At 46.7% G+C, this 17,184-nt stretch overlaps 1 protein-coding gene across 2 annotated transcripts in view; it reads left to right on the top strand.

The window, feature by feature from the left end:
- LOC112240480 (UTP--glucose-1-phosphate uridylyltransferase) overlaps window positions 1-17,184 on the top strand; it is a 66,874-nt gene that overhangs the window by 12,896 nt on the left and 36,794 nt on the right. For both annotated transcript variants that reach the window (XM_042314705.1, XM_042314704.1), the window contains exons 2-3: window positions 1,259-1,386; window positions 5,953-6,060. In XM_042314705.1, the coding sequence (XP_042170639.1) occupies window positions 1,288-1,386; window positions 5,953-6,060 (207 nt within the window). In that variant the 5' untranslated portion in view covers window positions 1,259-1,287. The remainder of the gene's footprint in view (window positions 1-1,258; window positions 1,387-5,952; window positions 6,061-17,184) is intronic.

The raw sequence follows: 17,184 nt of genomic DNA on the forward strand, positions 1-17,184 counted from the left end.
GTGTCTCCCCTGTATTTCCTGGTCCAGGTCTGAGTGACTAAGGTGTCTCCCCTGTATTTCCTGGTCCAGGTCTGAGTGACTAAGGTGTCTCCCCTGTATTTCCTGGTCCAGGTCTGAGTGACTAAGGTGTCTCCCCTGTATTTCCTGGTCCAGGTCTGAGTGACTAAGGTGTCTCCCTGTATTTCCTGGTCCAGGTCTGAGTGACTAAGGTGTCTCCCCTGTATTTCCTGGTCCAGGTCTGAGTGACTAAGGTGTCTCACCTGTATTTCCTGGTCCAGGTCTGAGTGACTAAGGTGTCTCTCCTGTATTTCCTGGTCCAGGTCTGAGTGACTAAGGTGTCTCCCCTGTATTTCCTGGTCCAGGTCTAAGTGACTAAGGTGTCTCCCCTGTATTTCCTGGTCCAGGTCTGAGTGACTAAGGTGTCTCCCCTGTATTTCCTGGTCCAGGTCTAAGTGACTAAGGTGTCTCCCCTGTATTTCCTGGTCCAGGTCTGAGTGACTAAGGTGTCTCCCCTGTATTTCCTGGTCCAGGTCTAAGTGACTAAGGTGTCTCCCTGTATTTCCTGGTCCAGGTCTAAGTGACTAAGGTGTCTCCCCTGTATTTCCTGGTCCAGGTCTGAGTGACTAAGGTGTCTCCCCTGTATTTCCTGGTCCAGGTCTAAGTGACTAAGGTGTCTCACCTGTATTTCCTGGTCCAGGTCTGAGTGACTAAGGTGTCTCCCCTGTATTTCCTGGTCCAGGTCTAAGTGACTAAGGTGTCTCCCCTGTATTTCCTGGTCCAGGTCTGAGTGACTAAGGTGTCTCCCCTGTATTTCCTGGTCCAGGTCTGAGTGACTAAGGTGTCTCCCCTGTATTTCCTGGTCCAGGTCTGAGTGACTAAGGTGTCTCCCCTGTATTTCCTGGTCCAGGTCTGAGTGACTAAGTCAGGTCCAGGAATTACAGGTTTTATAGGTTTGAGTAAGGGCTTTTCTAACAGAGTTGACATGGTGTTTCAGGTCTCAGTAAGGGTGTATCTAACAGAGTTGACATGGTGTTTCAGGTCTCAGTAAGGGTGTATCTAACAGAGTTGACATGGTGTTTCAGGTCTCAGTAAGAGCTTGTCTAACAGAGTTGACATGGTGTTTCAGGTCTTAGTAAGAGCTTGTCTAACAGAGTTGACATGGTGTTTCAGGTCTCAGTAAGGGTGTATCTGACAGAGTTGACATGGTGTTTCAGGTCTCAGTAAGGGTGTATCTAACAGAGTTGACATGGTGTTTCAGGTCTCAGTAAGGGTGTGCCTAACGGAGGGATGGCCCAGTTTCAGGAGGAGATGAGGCAGCAGCTGGAGACCTCCATGCACGCAGAGCTGGAGAAACTACTGGACACTGCCACGGGGGTCGACAAGGAGGTACACACACACACACACACACTTCTCCCTCTCCCTGAGTCCGTCTGGTAGTGATTGTGTTCCCAAGATGAGGGGAGGGGAAATCAGGCGAGTGACACATACTACAGCAGAGTGTCAAAGAGAGTCACACACACACACACACACACACACACACACACACACACACACACACACACACACACACACACACACACACACACACACACACACACACACACACACCTATAAGCATTTCACATCAATGCATGTTTATACACATGAAAGCCATGATGATATTGGTTGGCTTTGAACAGAAATGCTGTTTGATGATGTGTTTATAAATGTACTCATCAATAAGTCAACCATATTACACCAACGATGAAAACATTCAGCCTCCGAGATGAGATCTGCTTTTTCATCTATACTATGTAGAACTGGGTTTAAATCTTTAAACATCTTGAGCGTTTGCTTTAGTCTGCCTGGAGTGACAGGAGGACAGAGTTTGTTTTAGTCTGTCTGGAGTGACAGGAGGACAGAGTTTGTTTTAGTCTGCCTGGAGTGACAGGAGGACAGAGTTTGTTTTAGTCTGTCTGGAGTGACAGGTGGACAGAGTTTGTTTTAGTCTGCCTGGAGTGACAGGAGGACAGAGTTTGTTTTAGTCTGCCTGGAGTGACAGGAGGACAGTTTGTTTTAGTCTGCCTGGAGTGACAGGAGGACAGAGTTTGTTTTAGTCTGCCTGGAGTGACAGGAGGACAGAGTTTGTTTTAGTCTGCCTGGAGTGACAGGAGGACAGAGTTTGTTTTAGTCTGCCTGGAGTGACAGGAGGACAGAGTTTGTTTTAGTCTGCCTGGAGTGACAGGAGGACAGAGTTTGTTTTAGTCTGTCTGGAGTGACAGGAGGACAGTTTGTTTTAGTCTGCCTGGAGTGACAGGAAGACAGAGTTTGTTTTAGTCTGCCTGGAGTGACAGGAGGACAGAGTTTGTTTTAGTCTGCCTGGAGTGACAGGAGGACAGAGTTTGTTTTAGTCTGTCTGGAGCCTTAACAGGAGGACAGAGTTTCGTTTTTAGTCTGTCTGGAGTGACAGGAGGACAGAGTTTGTTTTAGTCTGTCTGGAGTGACAGGAGGACAGAGTTTGTTTTAGTCTGCCTGGAGTGACAGGAGGACAGAGTTTGTTTTAGTCTGCCTGGAGTGACAGGTGGACAGAGTTTGTTTTAGTCTGCCTGGAGTGACAGGAGGACAGAGTTTGTTTTAGTCTGCCTGGAGTGACAGGAGGACAGAGTTTGTTTTAGTCTGCCTGGAGTGACAGGAGGACAGAGTTTGTTTTAGTCTGTCTGGAGTGACAGGTGGACAGAGTTTGTTTTAGTCTGCCTGGAGTGACAGGAGGACAGAGTTTGTTTTAGTCTGCCTGGAGTGACAGGAGGACAGAGTTTGTTTTAGTCTGCCTGGAGTGACAGGAGGACAGAGTTTGTTTTAGTCTGTCTGGAGTGACAGGAGGACAGAGTTTGTTTTAGTCTGCCTGGAGTGACAGGAGGACAGAGTTTGTTTTAGTCTGCCTGGAGTGACAGGAGGACAGAGTTTGTTTTAGTCTGTCTGGAGTGACAGGTGGACAGAGTTTGTTTTAGTCTGCCTGGAGTGACAGGAGGACAGAGTTTGTTTTAGTCTGCCTGGAGTGACAGGAGGACAGAGTTTGTTTTAGTCTGCCTGGAGTGACAGGAGGACAGAGTTTGTTTTAGTCTGCCTGGAGTGACAGGAGGACAGAGTTTGTTTTAGTCTGCCTGGAGTGACAGGAAGACAGTTTGTTTTAGTCTGTCTGGAGTGACAGGAGGACAGTTTGTTTTAGTCTGCCTGGAGTGACAGGAAGACAGTTTGTTTTAGTCTGTCTGGAGTGACAGGAGGACAGTTTGTTTTAGTCTGCCTGGAGTGACAGGAGGACAGAGTTTGTTTTAGTCTGCCTGGAGTGACAGGAGGACAGAGTTTGTTTTAGTCTGCCTGGAGTGACAGGAGGACAGAGTTTGTTTTAGTCTGCCTGGAGTGACAGGAGGACAGAGTTTGTTTTAGTCTGCCTGGAGTGACAGGAGGACAGAGTTTGTTTTAGTCTGCCTGGAGTGACAGGAGGACAGAGTTTGTTTTAGTCTGCCTGGAGTGACAGGAGGACAGAGTTTGTTTTAGTCTGCCTGGAGTGACAGGAAGACAGTTTGTTTTAGTCTGTCTGGAGTGACAGGAGGACAGTTTGTTTTAGTCTGCCTGGAGTGACAGGAAGACAGTTTGTTTTAGTCTGCCTGGAGTGACAGGAGGACAGAGTTTGTTTTAGTCTGCCTGGAGTGACAGGAGGACAGAGTTTGTTTTAGTCTGCCTGGAGTGACAGGAGGACAGAGTTTGTTTTAGTCTGCCTGGAGTGACAGGAGGACAGAGTTTGTTTTAGTCTGCCTGGAGTGACAGGAGGACAGAGTTTGTTTTAGTCTGTCTGGAGTGACAGGAGGACAGAGTTTGTTTTAGTCTGCCTGGAGTGACAGGAGGACAGAGTTTGTTTTAGTCTGCCTGGAGTGACAGGAGGACAGAGTTTGTTTTAGTCTGCCTGGAGTGACAGGAGGACAGAGTTTGTTTTAGTCTGTCTGGAGTGACAGGAGGACAGAGTTTGTTTTAGTCTGTCTGGAGTGACAGGAGGACAGAGTTTGTTTTAGTCTGCCTGGAGTGACAGGAGGACAGAGTTTGTTTTAGTCTGCCTGGAGTGACAGGAGGACAGAGTTTGTTTTAGTCTGTCTGGAGTGACAGGTGGACAGAGTTTGTTTTAGTCTGCCTGGAGTGACAGGAGGACAGAGTTTGTTTTAGTCTGCCTGGAGTGACAGGAGGACAGAGTTTGTTTTAGTCTGCCTGGAGTGACAGGTGGACAGAGTTTGTTTTAGTCTGTCTGTTCTGACAGGTGGACAGAGTTTGTTTTAGTCTGTCTGGAGTGACAGGAGGACAGAGTTTGTTTTAGTCTGCCTGGAGTGACAGGAGGACAGAGTTTGTTTTAGTCTGCCTGGAGTGACAGGTGGACAGAGTTTGTTTTAGTCTGTCTGGAGTGACAGGAGGACAGAGTTTGTTTTAGTCTGCCTGGAGTGACAGGAGGACAGAGTTTGTTTTAGTCTGCCTGGAGTGACAGGAGGACAGAGTTTGTTTTAGTCTGCCTGGAGTGACAGGAGGACAGAGTTTGTTTTAGTCTGCCTGGAGTGACAGGAGGACAGAGTTTGTTTTAGTCTGCCTGGAGTGACAGGAGGACAGAGTTTGTTTTAGTCTGCCTGGAGTGACAGGAGGACAGAGTTTGTTTTAGTCTGCCTGGAGTGACAGGAGGACAGAGTTTGTTTTAGTCTGCCTGGAGTGACAGGAAGACAGAGTTTGTTTTAGTCTGCCTGGAGTGACAGGAGGACAGTTTGTTTTAGTCTGCCTGGAGTGACAGGAGGACAGAGTTTGTTTTAGTCTGCCTGGAGTGACAGGAGGACAGAGTTTGTTTTAGTCTGCCTGGAGTGACAGGAGGACAGAGTTTGTTTTAGTCTGCCTGGAGTGACAGGAGGACAGAGTTTGTTTTAGTCTGTCTGGAGTGACAGGAGGACAGAGTTTGTTTTAGTCTGCCTGGAGTGACAGGAGGACAGAGTTTGTTTTAGTCTGCCTGGAGTGACAGGAGGACAGAGTTTGTTTTAGTCTGCCTGGAGTGACAGGAGTCTGCCTGGACAGGAGTTTGTTTTAGTCTGCCTGGAGTGACAGGAGGACAGAGTTTGTTTTAGTCTGCCTGGAGTGACAGGAGGACAGAGTTTGTTTTAGTCTGCCTGGAGTGACAGGAGGACAGAGTTTGTTTTAGTCTGTCTGGAGTGACAGGAGGACAGTTTGTTTTAGTCTGCCTGGAGTGACAGGAGGACAGAGTTTGTTTTAGTCTGCCTGGAGTGACAGGAGGACAGAGTTTGTTTTAGTCTGTCTGGAGTGACAGGAGGACAGAGTTTGTTTTAGTCTGTCTGGAGTGACAGGAGGACAGAGTTTGTTTTAGTCTGCCTGGAGTGACAGGAGGACAGAGTTTGTTTTAGTCTGCCTGGAGTGACAGGAGGACAGAGTTTGTTTTAGTCTGCCTGGAGTGACAGGAGGACAGAGTTTGTTTTAGTCTGCCTGGAGTGACAGGAGGACAGAGTTTGTTTTAGTCTGCCTGGAGTGACAGGAGGACAGAGTTTGTTTTAGTCTGCCTGGAGTGACAGGAGGACATAGTTTGTTTTAGTCTGCCTGGAGTGACAGGAGGACATCGTTTGTTTTAGTCTGCCTGGAGTGACAGGAGGACAGAGTTTGTTTTAGTCTGCCTGGAGTGACAGGAGGACAGAGTTTGTTTTAGTCTGCCTGGAGTGACAGGAGGACAGAGTTTGTTTTAGTCTGCCTGGAGTGACAGGAGGACAGAGTTTTGTTTTTTGAGATGTTTTTATTTATTGGTTCCATTGCAACAGGCAGCTCAATCAAACACCGATACAGTATTTGGTACAAGCAGTAACCCAGCATATCTCTGTCTGTTTGTATGCCTACTGGGGATAAAGTCATGTTGTCGTTCTAACATATACTCCTTGTGTATTCCAGGTCTCCAAGAAGGACTTTGATGGATTCAAGAAGCTGTTCCACAGGTTTCTGCAGGTGGAGGGGCCATCGGTGGACTGGCCCAAGATACACAGACCTCCAGAAGACTCAGTAAGGCTCAAATAAAAACCCTGTGTGTGTGTGTGTGTGTGTACTGTACATTGTGTGTGTATCTGTTAGCTCATCAGTGAGTGATCCAGTAATACGGTGTGATGAAGTGGACTCTCAGGCAGATGGGAACAGTGGGGGCCAGGGGGAGAGCTCACACGGAGAGGCCAGCTTTGGGGTCTCTTCCTCTGGGCATGCAGCCAGCTGGCTCCCCCTGTCTCTGCTAGAGCTCCAGGGCTCCCTCCACAACCCCCAAGATTTCTCTCACAGCTGACTGGGCCCACAAACAGAGACCTGGGGAAGAAAGAGAGAGAGACCTGGGGAAGAAAGAGAGAGAGAGAGACCTGGGGAAGAGAGAGAAACAGAGACCTGGGGAAGAAAGAGAGAGAGACCTGGGGAAGAGAGAGAAACAGAGACCTGGGGGGGAAGAAAGAAGAGAGAGACCTGGGGAAGAGAGAGAAACAGAGACCTGGGGAAGAAAGAGAGAGAGAGAGACCTGGGGAAGAAGAGAGAGAGAGAGACCTGGGGAAGAGAGAGAAACAGAGACCTGGGGAAGAAAGAGAGAGACAGAGACCTGGGGGAAAGAAAGAGAGAGACCTGGGGAAGAAAATAGAGAGACCTGGGGAAGAAAGAGAGAGAGAGAGACCTGGGGAAAGAGAGAAGAGAGACCTGGGGAAAGAGAGAAACAGAGACCTGGGGAAGAAAGAGAAACAGAGACCTGGGGAAGAAAGAGAAACAGAGACCTGGGGAAGAAAGAGAAACAGAGACCTGGGGAGAGAGAGAGAGAGAGACCTGGGGAATAGAGAGAGAGAGAGACCTGGGGAAGAGAGAGAAACAGAGACCTGGGGAAGAAAGAGAAACAGAGACCTGGGGAAGAAAGAGAGAGAGACCTGGGGAAAGAGAGAGAGAGACCTGGGGGAGAGAGAGAGAGAGACCTGGGAAGAGAGAGAGAGACCTGGGGAAGAGAGAGAGAGAGACCTGGGGAAGAGAGAGAAACAGAGACCTGGGGAAGAAAGAGAGAGAGACCTGGGGAAGAAAGAGAGAGAGAGAGACCTGGGGAAGAGAGAGAGAGAGAGACCTGGGGAAGAGAGAGAGAGAGACCTGGGGAAGAAAGAGAGAGAGGGACAGAATAGCGAGAGAGACAGAATAGAGAGAGAGACAGAGACCAGGGAAAGAAATAGAGACATCATAGAGAGAGAGAAACAGAGACCAGGGAAAGAAATAGAGACAGAATAGAGAGAGAGACAGAAGGAGAGAGAGAAACAGAGACCAGGGAAAGAAATAGAGACAGAATAGAGAGAGAGAGACAGAATAGAGAGAGAGAGACAGAATAGAGAGAGAGGGACAGAATAGAGAGAGAGACAGAATAGAGAGAGAGACAGAATAGAGAAAGAGGGACAGAATAGAGAGAGAGACAGAAGGAGAGAGAGTGACAGAATAGAGAGAGAGACAGAAGGAGAGAGAGAGACAGAGACAGAAGGATAGAGAGAAACAGAGACCAGGGAAAGAAATAGAGAGAGAGAGACAGAATAGAGAGAGAGACAGAAGGAGCGAGAGAAACAGAGACCAGGGAAAGAAATAGAGACAGAATAGAGAGAGAGGGATGTGTCATTTTGTTTTGTGGATAGGGAAAGAAATAGAGACAGAATAGAGAGAGAGAGAGGGACAAAATAGAGAGAGAGGGACAGAATAGAGAGAGAGAGGGACAGAATAGAGAGAGAGAGAGGGACAGAATAGAGAGAGAGACAGAAGGAGAGAGAGAAACAGAGACCAGGGAAAGAAATAGAGACAGAATAGAGAGAGAGAGGGACAGAAGAGAGAGAGAGAGAGGGACAGAATAGAGAGAGAGAGAGGGACAGAATAGAGAGAGAGAGAGAGAGAGAGAGGGACAGAATAGAGAGAGAGTCAGAAGGAGAGAGAGAAACAAGAGACCAGGGAAAGAAATAGAGACAGAATGGAGAGAGAGAGAGAGAGAGGGACAGAATAGAGAGAGAGACAGAAGGAGAAAGAGAAACAAGAGACCAGGGAAAGAAATAGAGACAGAATAGAGAGAGAGAGGGACAGAATAGAGAGAGAGAGGGACAGAATAGAGAGAGAGATGGACAGAATAGAGAGAGAGAGGGACAGAATAGAGAGAGAGACAGAAGGAGAGAGAGAAACAGAGACCAGGGAAAGAAATAGAGACAGAATAGAGAGAGAGGGACAGAATAGAGAGAGAGAGAGAGAGAGAGAGAGAGAGAGAGAGAGAGAGAGAGAGAGAGAGAGAGAGAGGGACAGAATAGAAGAGAGACAGAAGGAGAGAGAGAAACAAGAGACCAGGGAAAGAAATAGAGACAGAATAGAGAGAGAGGGATGTGTCATTTTGTTTTGTGGATAGGGAAAGAAAGTGACAGAGGGCACCGTAAGATACATGTTTTGTGCAGTTTTGTTTATGTGTAGGACTGTACATATACATTTGTGTGTGAGGTGGGGCTGGGTGTGGGTGTGTCGTAGTTTGTTCATGTTGAAATGACCTTTGATGGCTTTGTTCCTATGAACCAGCAGTCTTCAAAATGAGTGATGAGTAGTATGTGTGTGTGTGTGTGTGATGATGGATGTTTGTGTGATGATGGATGTTTGTGTGATGATGGATGTTTGTGTGATGATGGATGTTTGTGTGATGATGGATGTTTGTGTGATGATGGATGTTTGTGTGATGATGGATGTTTGTGTGATGATGGATGTTTGTGTGATGATGGATGTTTGTGTGATGATGGATGTTTGTGTGATGATGGATGTTTGTGTGCATGTTTGAGTGATTTATGTTGTGAGGGTGTGTGTTCTGTATACGTGAGGAGAGCAGAACCTAAACATCCTTTAACTCACATGTTCTGCTCTATGAATCAGAGCCTAGTCACGTGGTTCCATACTAACATTCCAAGTGGAGACTAGTGTGAGAGCAGAACCTAAACATCCTTTAATTCACATAATATCACATAGGTTCATTCATTTGGGGCTAATTCACCAACTGAGGAAGTGGTTAGCTAAATGTAGCCTATTAGTGATGGTTAGCCATGTTATTGTTATATAACAGGTCATGTGATGTATAGGCCCATGCAACCACCTTGAATGGCAGTCAGGAGTAGTGCCCTTTGTTCAACAGTAAATACAATTCAGACCAGAAAGCTGGGACCCCCCCAACAGTAAGAACAGTGGTTGCTTTCAACACAGGGTTTTCCCCTGGCGTTCAGCCTCCATTTTGAAACATTGCAATCCGAAAGCATTTCACAAAGGAAAGAGCGAGTGAAACGGCACTGCTTCAGCAAGCAGGAACTCTGTGGTCCAGATGACTGACCAGTGGGCCAGGTGGAAATGTTTTGCGAACCTTACTTATTCATTCAACTAGTTTGAATGCAAAACAGTCCATCCATCCTTGATGGGCGATATGAGTGATGCATTTAAGTAACCCAACCTGATAAGCTGGCGTTGACAACGTGTCAGTATTTGGCCTGTGGATTGGGACTGTCCTGGCTTATTTCCCTTCTTGGCCTCAGTTGCATAAGAATTATTGTTTGCAATGTGTTCCAAGCTGAAGCTAGGGAGGGGCAGAGTGAAGGACAGAGGGATTGGATGACATAGGCTTGCTGGGAAACAGGATTCAGGAACCTTCTGGGAGATAGGAAGAGCTCACTATTCTTTGGAGTGTTGCACTATTATTTGGAGGGTTATACTATTCTTTGGAGGGTTCCACTATTCTTTGGAGGGTTCCACAATTCTTTGAAGGGTTCCACTATTCTTTGGAGTGTTCCACTATTCTTTGGAGGGTTCCACTATTCTTTGGAGGGTTCCACTATTCTTTGGAGGGTTCCACTATTCTTTGGAGTGTTCCACTATTCTTTGGAGGGTTCCACTATTCTTTGGAGGGTTCCACTATTCTTTGGAGTGTTCCACTATTCTTTGGAGGGTTCCACTATTCTTTGGAGGGTTCCACTATTCTTTGGAGGGTTCCACTATTCTTTGGAGGGTTCCACTATTCTTTGTCAATGTAATTTACAAAATAGCCTCCAACACTCTACTCAACAAATTGGATGCAGTCTATCACAGTGCCATCCGTTTAGTCACCAAAGCCCCATATACTACCTACCACTGCGACCTGTACTCTCTCGTTGGCTGGCCCTCGCTTCATACTCGTCGCCAAACCCACTGGCTACAGGTTATCTACAAGCCCTTTCTGCTAGGTAAAGCCCCGCCTTATCTCAGCTCACTGGTCACCATAGCAGCACTCACCCTTACCACGTGCCCCAGCACGTATATCTCACTGGTCACCATAGCAGCACTCACCCTTACCACGTGCCCCAGCACGTATATCTCACTGGTCACCATAGCAGCACTCACCCTTACCACGTGCCCCAGCACGTATATCTCACTGGTCACCATAGCAGCACTCACCCTTACCACGTGCCCCAGCACGTATATCTCACTGGTCACCATAGCAGCACTCACCCTTACCACGTGCCCCAGCACGTATATCTCACTGGTCACCATAGCAGCACTCACCCTTACCACGTGCCCCAGCACGTATATCTCACTGGTCACCATAGCAGCACTCACCCTTACCACGTGCCCCAGCACGTATATCTCACTGGTCACCATAGCAGCACTCACCCTTACCACGTGCCCCAGCACGTATATCTCACTGGTCACCATAGCAGCACTCACCCTTACCACGTGCCCCAGCACGTATATCTCACTGGTCACCATAGCAGCACTCACCCTTACCACGTGCCCCAGCAGGTATATCTCACTGGTCACCATAGCAGCACTCACCCTTACCACGTGCCCCAGCACGTATATCTCACTGGCCACCATAGCAGCACTCACCCTTACCACGTGCCCCAGCACGTATATCTCACTGGTCACCATAGCAGCACTCACCCTTACCACGTGCCCCAGCAGGTATATCTCACTGGTCACCATAGCAGCACTCACCCTTACCACGTGCCCCAGCAGGTATATCTCACTGGTCACCATAGCAGCACTCACCCTTACCACGTGCCCCAGCACGTATATCTCACTGGTCACCATAGCAGCACTCACCCTTACCACGTGCCCCAGCAGGTATATCTCACTGGTCACCATAGCAGCACTCACCCTTACCACGTGCCCCAGCAGGTATATCTCACTGGTCACCATAGCAGCACTCACCCTTACCACGTGCCCCAGCAGGTATATCTCACTGGTCACCATAGCAGCACTCACCCTTACCACGTGCCCCAGCAGGTATATCTCACTGGTCACCATAGCAGCACTCACCCTTACCACGTGCCCCAGCACGTATATCTCACTGGTCACCATAGCAGCACTCACCCTTACCACGTGCCCCAGCAGGTATATCTCACTGGTCACCATAGCAGCACTCACCCTTACCACGTGCCCCAGCAGGTATATCTCACTGGTCACCATAGCAGCACTCACCCTTACCACGTGCCCCAGCACGTATATCTCACTGGTCACCATAGCAGCACTCACCCTTACCACGTGCCCCAGCACGTATATCTCACTGGTCACCCCCAAAGCCTACTCCTCCTTTGGTTGCCTTTCCTTACAGTTCTCTGCTGCTAATGACTGGAACGAACTGCAAAAATCACTGAAGCTGGAAACTCATATCTCCTTCACTAGCTTTAAGTAGCTCACAGATCACTGCACCTGTACATAGCCCATCTACCTACTTCATCCCCATACTGCATTTATTTATTTATCTTGCTCCTTTGCACCCCAGTATCTCTACTTGCACATTCATCTTCTGCACATCAATCACTCCAGTGTTTAATTGCTGTCCTTTGCCACCATTGGCCTATTTATTGCCTTACCTCCCTTATCTTACCTGATTTGCAGGTTCCTTTCTTGTGGAATATTTTTTAATAATTATCCACATTATCATACTAGTTTATATCAGGTATCTGGTAACCTGTTTATCCTGTTTCTGACATATCAGCTTCACTGTGAGATTATTAGAAGGTCAGTACAAATGTAAAGCAACAATCAGCAGTAGAAACAATAACGAAGTGAACTCCCCGCCCCTGTTTGGGTAAAAAGCTGAGGGATGTGGCTGGAGAAATGTAACCACTCTCAACTTCATAGACAGAGCATCCATGATATCAAAAGTATAGCTTTAACCATGTTTTGATGCTATATAGTGTTTGTTTACTTTGATTACAAACATTGGAGTAAAACAAGCTTATATTTTGGGTTCTGATGGGGTACGACAAGCTCATGAGGCATATCATTCATTTGTATGTCCAAAAATGGATGCTGATTGCCCCTTTTTTAAGGAGCATTATGTCATGTAGTAGTGATGACAGGTAATAGGGAGCGAGAGTGTAGAGAGGGCCTCTTCAGCTCACATCCTCATCTTGACACCGTTCAGGACCAGGTTTCTCATTTCTCTCATCTTGACACCATTCAGGACCAGGTTTCTCATTTCTCTCATCTTGACACCATTCAGGACCAGGTTTCTCATTTCTCTCATCTTGACACCATTCAGGACCAGGTTTCTCATTTCTCTCATCTTGACACCATTCAGGACCAGATTTGCTCTGAGACACTACTGCTACTCTTCATCCAGTTGAGCTGATTGAGCTCAGTTCAAAAGCACAGAGTTGAGCTGATTGAGCTCAGTTCAAAAGCACAGAGTTGAGCCGATTGAGCTCGGCTCAAAAGCACAGAGTTGAGCTGATTGAGCTCAGTTCAAAAGCACAGAGTTGAGCTGATTGAGCTCGGTTCAAAAGTACAGAGTTGAGCCGATTGAGCTCGGTTCAAAAGTACAGAGTTGAGCTGATTGAGCTCAGCTCAAAAGCACAGAGTTGAGCCGATTGAGCTCGGTTCAAAAGTCAGCACAGGGCTACTCAAATCAAATCAAATGTTATTAGTCACATGCGCCGAATACAACAGGTGTAGACCTAACAGTGAAATGCCGAATACAACAGGTGTAGACCAAACAGTGAAATGCTGAATACAACAGGTGTAGACCTAACAGTGAAATGCCGAATACAACAGGTGTAGACCAAACAGTGAAATGCTGAATACAACAGGTGTAGACCTAACAGTGAAATGCTGAATACAACAGGTGTAGACCTAACAGTGAAATGCTGAATACAACAGGTGTAGTAGACCTTACAGTGAAATGCTGAATACAACAGGTGTAGACCTAACAGTGAAATGCTGAATATAACAGGTGTAGACCTTACAGTGAAATGCTGAATACAACAGGTGTAGACCTAACAGTGAAATGCTGAATACAACAGGTGTAGACCTAACAGTGAAATGCTGAATACAACAGGTGTAGTCCTAACAGTGAAATGCTGAACACAACAGGTGTAGACCTAACAGTGAAATGCTGAATACAACAGGTGTAGACCTTACAGTGAAATGCTGAATACAACAGGTGTAGACCTTACAGTGAAATGCTGAATACAACAGGTGTAGACCTTACAGTGAAATGCTGAATACAACAGGTGTAGACCTTACAGTGAAATGCTTACTTACGAGACCCTAACCAACAATGCAGTTTAAAAAAAAATACAGATAAGAATAAGAGATAAAAGTAACAAGTAGTTAAAGAGCAGCAGTGAAATAACAATAGCGAGACTATATACAGGGGGTACCGATACAGAGTCAATGTGCAGGGGCACTGGTTATTTGAGGTAGTATGTGCATGTAGGTAGAGTTATTAAAGTGACTATGCATAGATGACATCAGAGAGTAGCAGTGGTGTAAAGAGGGGGTGAGGGGGGAGGCACTGGGTAGCCATTTGACTAGATGTTCAGGAGTCTTATGGCTTGGGGAAAGAAGCTGTTTAGAAGCCTCTTGGACCTAGACTTGGCGCTCCGGTACCGCTTGCCGTGCGGTAGCAGAGAGAACAGTCTATGACTAGGGTGGCCAGAGTCTTTGACCATTTTTAGGGCCTTCCTCTGACATCGCCTGTTACAGAGGTCCTGGATGGCAGGAAGCTTGGCCCCAGTGATGTACTGAGCCGTTCGCACTACTCACTGTAGTGCCTTGTGGTCGGAGGCCGAGCAGTTGCCATACCAGGCAACCAGTGACGCAACCATGCTCTCGATGGTGCAGCTGTAGAACCTTTTGAGGATTTGAGGACACATGCCAAATCTTTTCAGGCTCCTGAGTGGTAATAGGTTTTGTCGTGCCCTCTTCACGACTGTCTTGGTGTGCTTGGACCATGTTAGTTTGTTGATGATGTGGACACCAAGGAACTTGAAGCTCTCAACCTGCTCCACTACAGACCCGTCGATGAGAATGGGGGCGTGCTCGGTCCTCTTTTTCCTGTAGTCCACAATCATATCCTTAGTCTTGATCGTGTTGAGGGAGAGGTTGTTGTCTTAGCACCACACGGCCAAGTCTCTGACCTCCTCCCTATATGCTGTCTCGTCGTTGTCGGTGATCAGGCCTACCACTTGTGTCATCAGCAAATTTAATGATGGTGTTGGAGTCGTGCCTGGTCATGCAGTCATGAGTGAACAGGGAGTAGAGGAGGGGACCGAGCATGTGTTGAAGATCAGCGTGGTGGATGTGTTGTTACCTACCCTTACCAGCTGGGGGCATCCCATCAGGAAGTCCAGGATCCAGTTGCAGAGGGAGGTGTTTTGTCCCAGGGTCCTTAGCTTATTGATGAGTTTTGAGGGCACTATGGCGTTGAATGTTGAGCTGTAGTCAATTAATAGCATTCTCACATTGGTGTTCCTTTTGTCCAGGTGGGAAAGGGCAGTGTGGAGTGCAATAGAGACTGCATCCTCTGTGGATCTGTTGGGGCGGTATGCAAATTGGAGTGGGTCTAGTGTTTCTGGAATGATGGTGTTGATGTGAGCCATTACCAGCCTTTCAAGGCACTTCATGGCTACAGATGTGAGTGCTACAGGTCTGTAGTCGTTTAGGCAGGTTACCTTAGTGTTCTTGGGCACAGGGTCTATGGTGGTCTGCTTAAAGCATGTTGGTATTACAGACTCGGACAAGGAGAGGTTGAAAATGTCAGTGAAGACACTTGCCAGTTGGTCAGCGCATGCTCGCAGTACACATCCTAGTAATCCGTCTGGCCCTGCGACCTTGTGAATGTTGACCTGTTTAAAGGTTTTACTCACATCAGCTGCGGTGAGCGTGATTACACAGTCTTCCGGAACAGCTGGTGCTCTCGTGTATGTTTCAGTGTTATTTTCCTCAAAGCGAGCATAGAACTAGTTTAGCTCGTTTGGTAGGCTCGTGTCACTGGGCAGCTCTCGGCTGTGCTTCCCTTTGTAGTCTGTAATGGTTTGCAAGCCCTGCCACATCCAACGAGCATCAGAGCTGGTGTAGTACGATTCAATCAGTCCTGTATGGACGCGGATTTCTTATAAGCTTCCCGAGTCCCGCTCCTTGAAAGCTGCAGCTCTATCCTTTAGCTCAGTGCGGATGCTGCCTGTAATCCATGGCTTCTGGTTGGGGTATGTACTTACGGTCACTGTGGGGATGACGTCATTGATGCACTTATTGATGAAGCCAATGACTGATGTGGTGCACTCCTCAATGCCATCGGAGGAATCCCGGAACATATTCTAGTCTGTGCTAGCAAACCAGTCCTGTAGATTAGCATCTGCTTCATCTGACCACTTTTTTATAGACTGAGTCATTGGTAATTCCTGCTTTAATTTTTGCTTGTAAGCAGGAATCAGGAGGATAGAATTATGGTCAGATTTGCCAAATGGAGGGCGAGGGAGAGCTTTGTATGCATCTCTGTGTGTGGAGTAAAGGTGGTCCATAGTTCTTTTTCCTCTGGTTCCACATTTAACATGCTGATAGAAATTTGGTAAAACGGAATTAAGTTTCCCTGCATTAAAGTCCCCAGCTACTAGGAGCGCCGCCTCTGGGTGAGCGTTTTCTTGTTTGCTTATAGCATTGAATAAGCTGTATTCTGCCATCTTAGTGCCTCTGACTGTGGTGGTTTGTATAAACAGCTACAAAGAATACAGATGAAAACTCTCTCGGTAGGTAGTGTGGTCTACAGCTTATCATGAGATACTCAACCTCAGGCGAGCAATAGCTTGAGAATTCCTTAGATATCGTGCACCAGCTGTTGTTTACAAAAATACATAGACCGTCGCCCCTTGTTTTACCAGACACCGCTGTTCTATCCTGCCAGTACATCGTATAACCAGCCAGCTGTATGTTGATATTGTCATCGTTCAGCCACGACTCCGTGAAGCATAAGATGTTACAGTTTTTAATGTCCCCATTGGGAGTTTAATCTTCCGCGTAACTCGTCGATTTTATTGTCCAAAGATTGCACGTTTGCTAGCAGAATGGAGGGAGGTGGGGGTGAGTAATCGCAGTCCTGATGTCTAGAAGTTATTTTCGGTCATAAGAGACGGTAGAGGCAACGTTATGTACAAAATAAGTTTAAAAAAAAGTTACAACGCAAATAAACGAACAACAAAACACAATCGGCTGGGGGCACGTAAAACGTCTGCCATCTTCTCCGGCGCCATCTTACTCAATGAAGATCTCTAACATTCAACTTGTTCAGCTGTCATGTTTATTTAACCAGACAAGTCAAGTTAACAACCAATTCTTATTTAGACACACAGACAACAGGGTTTTAAATCACAGGGTTGCATAGTTTTCTTTCAGTATAAAATTACAATATTACCAAATTCTCCCTCAGTTTAAAATCACAGGGTTGCCATAGTTTTCTTTCAGTATAAAATTACAATATTGCCATATTCTCCCTCAGTTTAAAATCACAGGGTTGCCATAGCTTCTTCTCAGTATAAAATAGGTGTTGCCATATTCTCCCTCAGTTTAAAACCAAAGGGTTGCCATATTCTCCCTCAGTATAGAATTACAGTATTACCATAGTTTTCTCTGTTTTAAACCACAGGGTTACCATAGTTTTCTCTGTTTTAAACCACAGGGTTACCATAGTTTTCTCTGTTTTAAACCACAGGGTTGCCATAGTTTTCTCTGTTTTAAACCACAGGGTTACCATAGTTTTCTCTGTTTTAAACCACAGGGTTACCATAGTTTTCTCTGTTTTAAACCACAGGGTTGCCATAATTTTCTCTGTTTTAAACCACAGGGTTACCATAGTTTTCTCTGTTTTAA

This window comes from Oncorhynchus tshawytscha, unplaced genomic scaffold, assembly GCF_018296145.1.
Source record: "Oncorhynchus tshawytscha isolate Ot180627B unplaced genomic scaffold, Otsh_v2.0 Un_contig_14168_pilon_pilon, whole genome shotgun sequence".
NCBI lineage: Eukaryota > Metazoa > Chordata > Actinopteri > Salmoniformes > Salmonidae > Oncorhynchus > Oncorhynchus tshawytscha.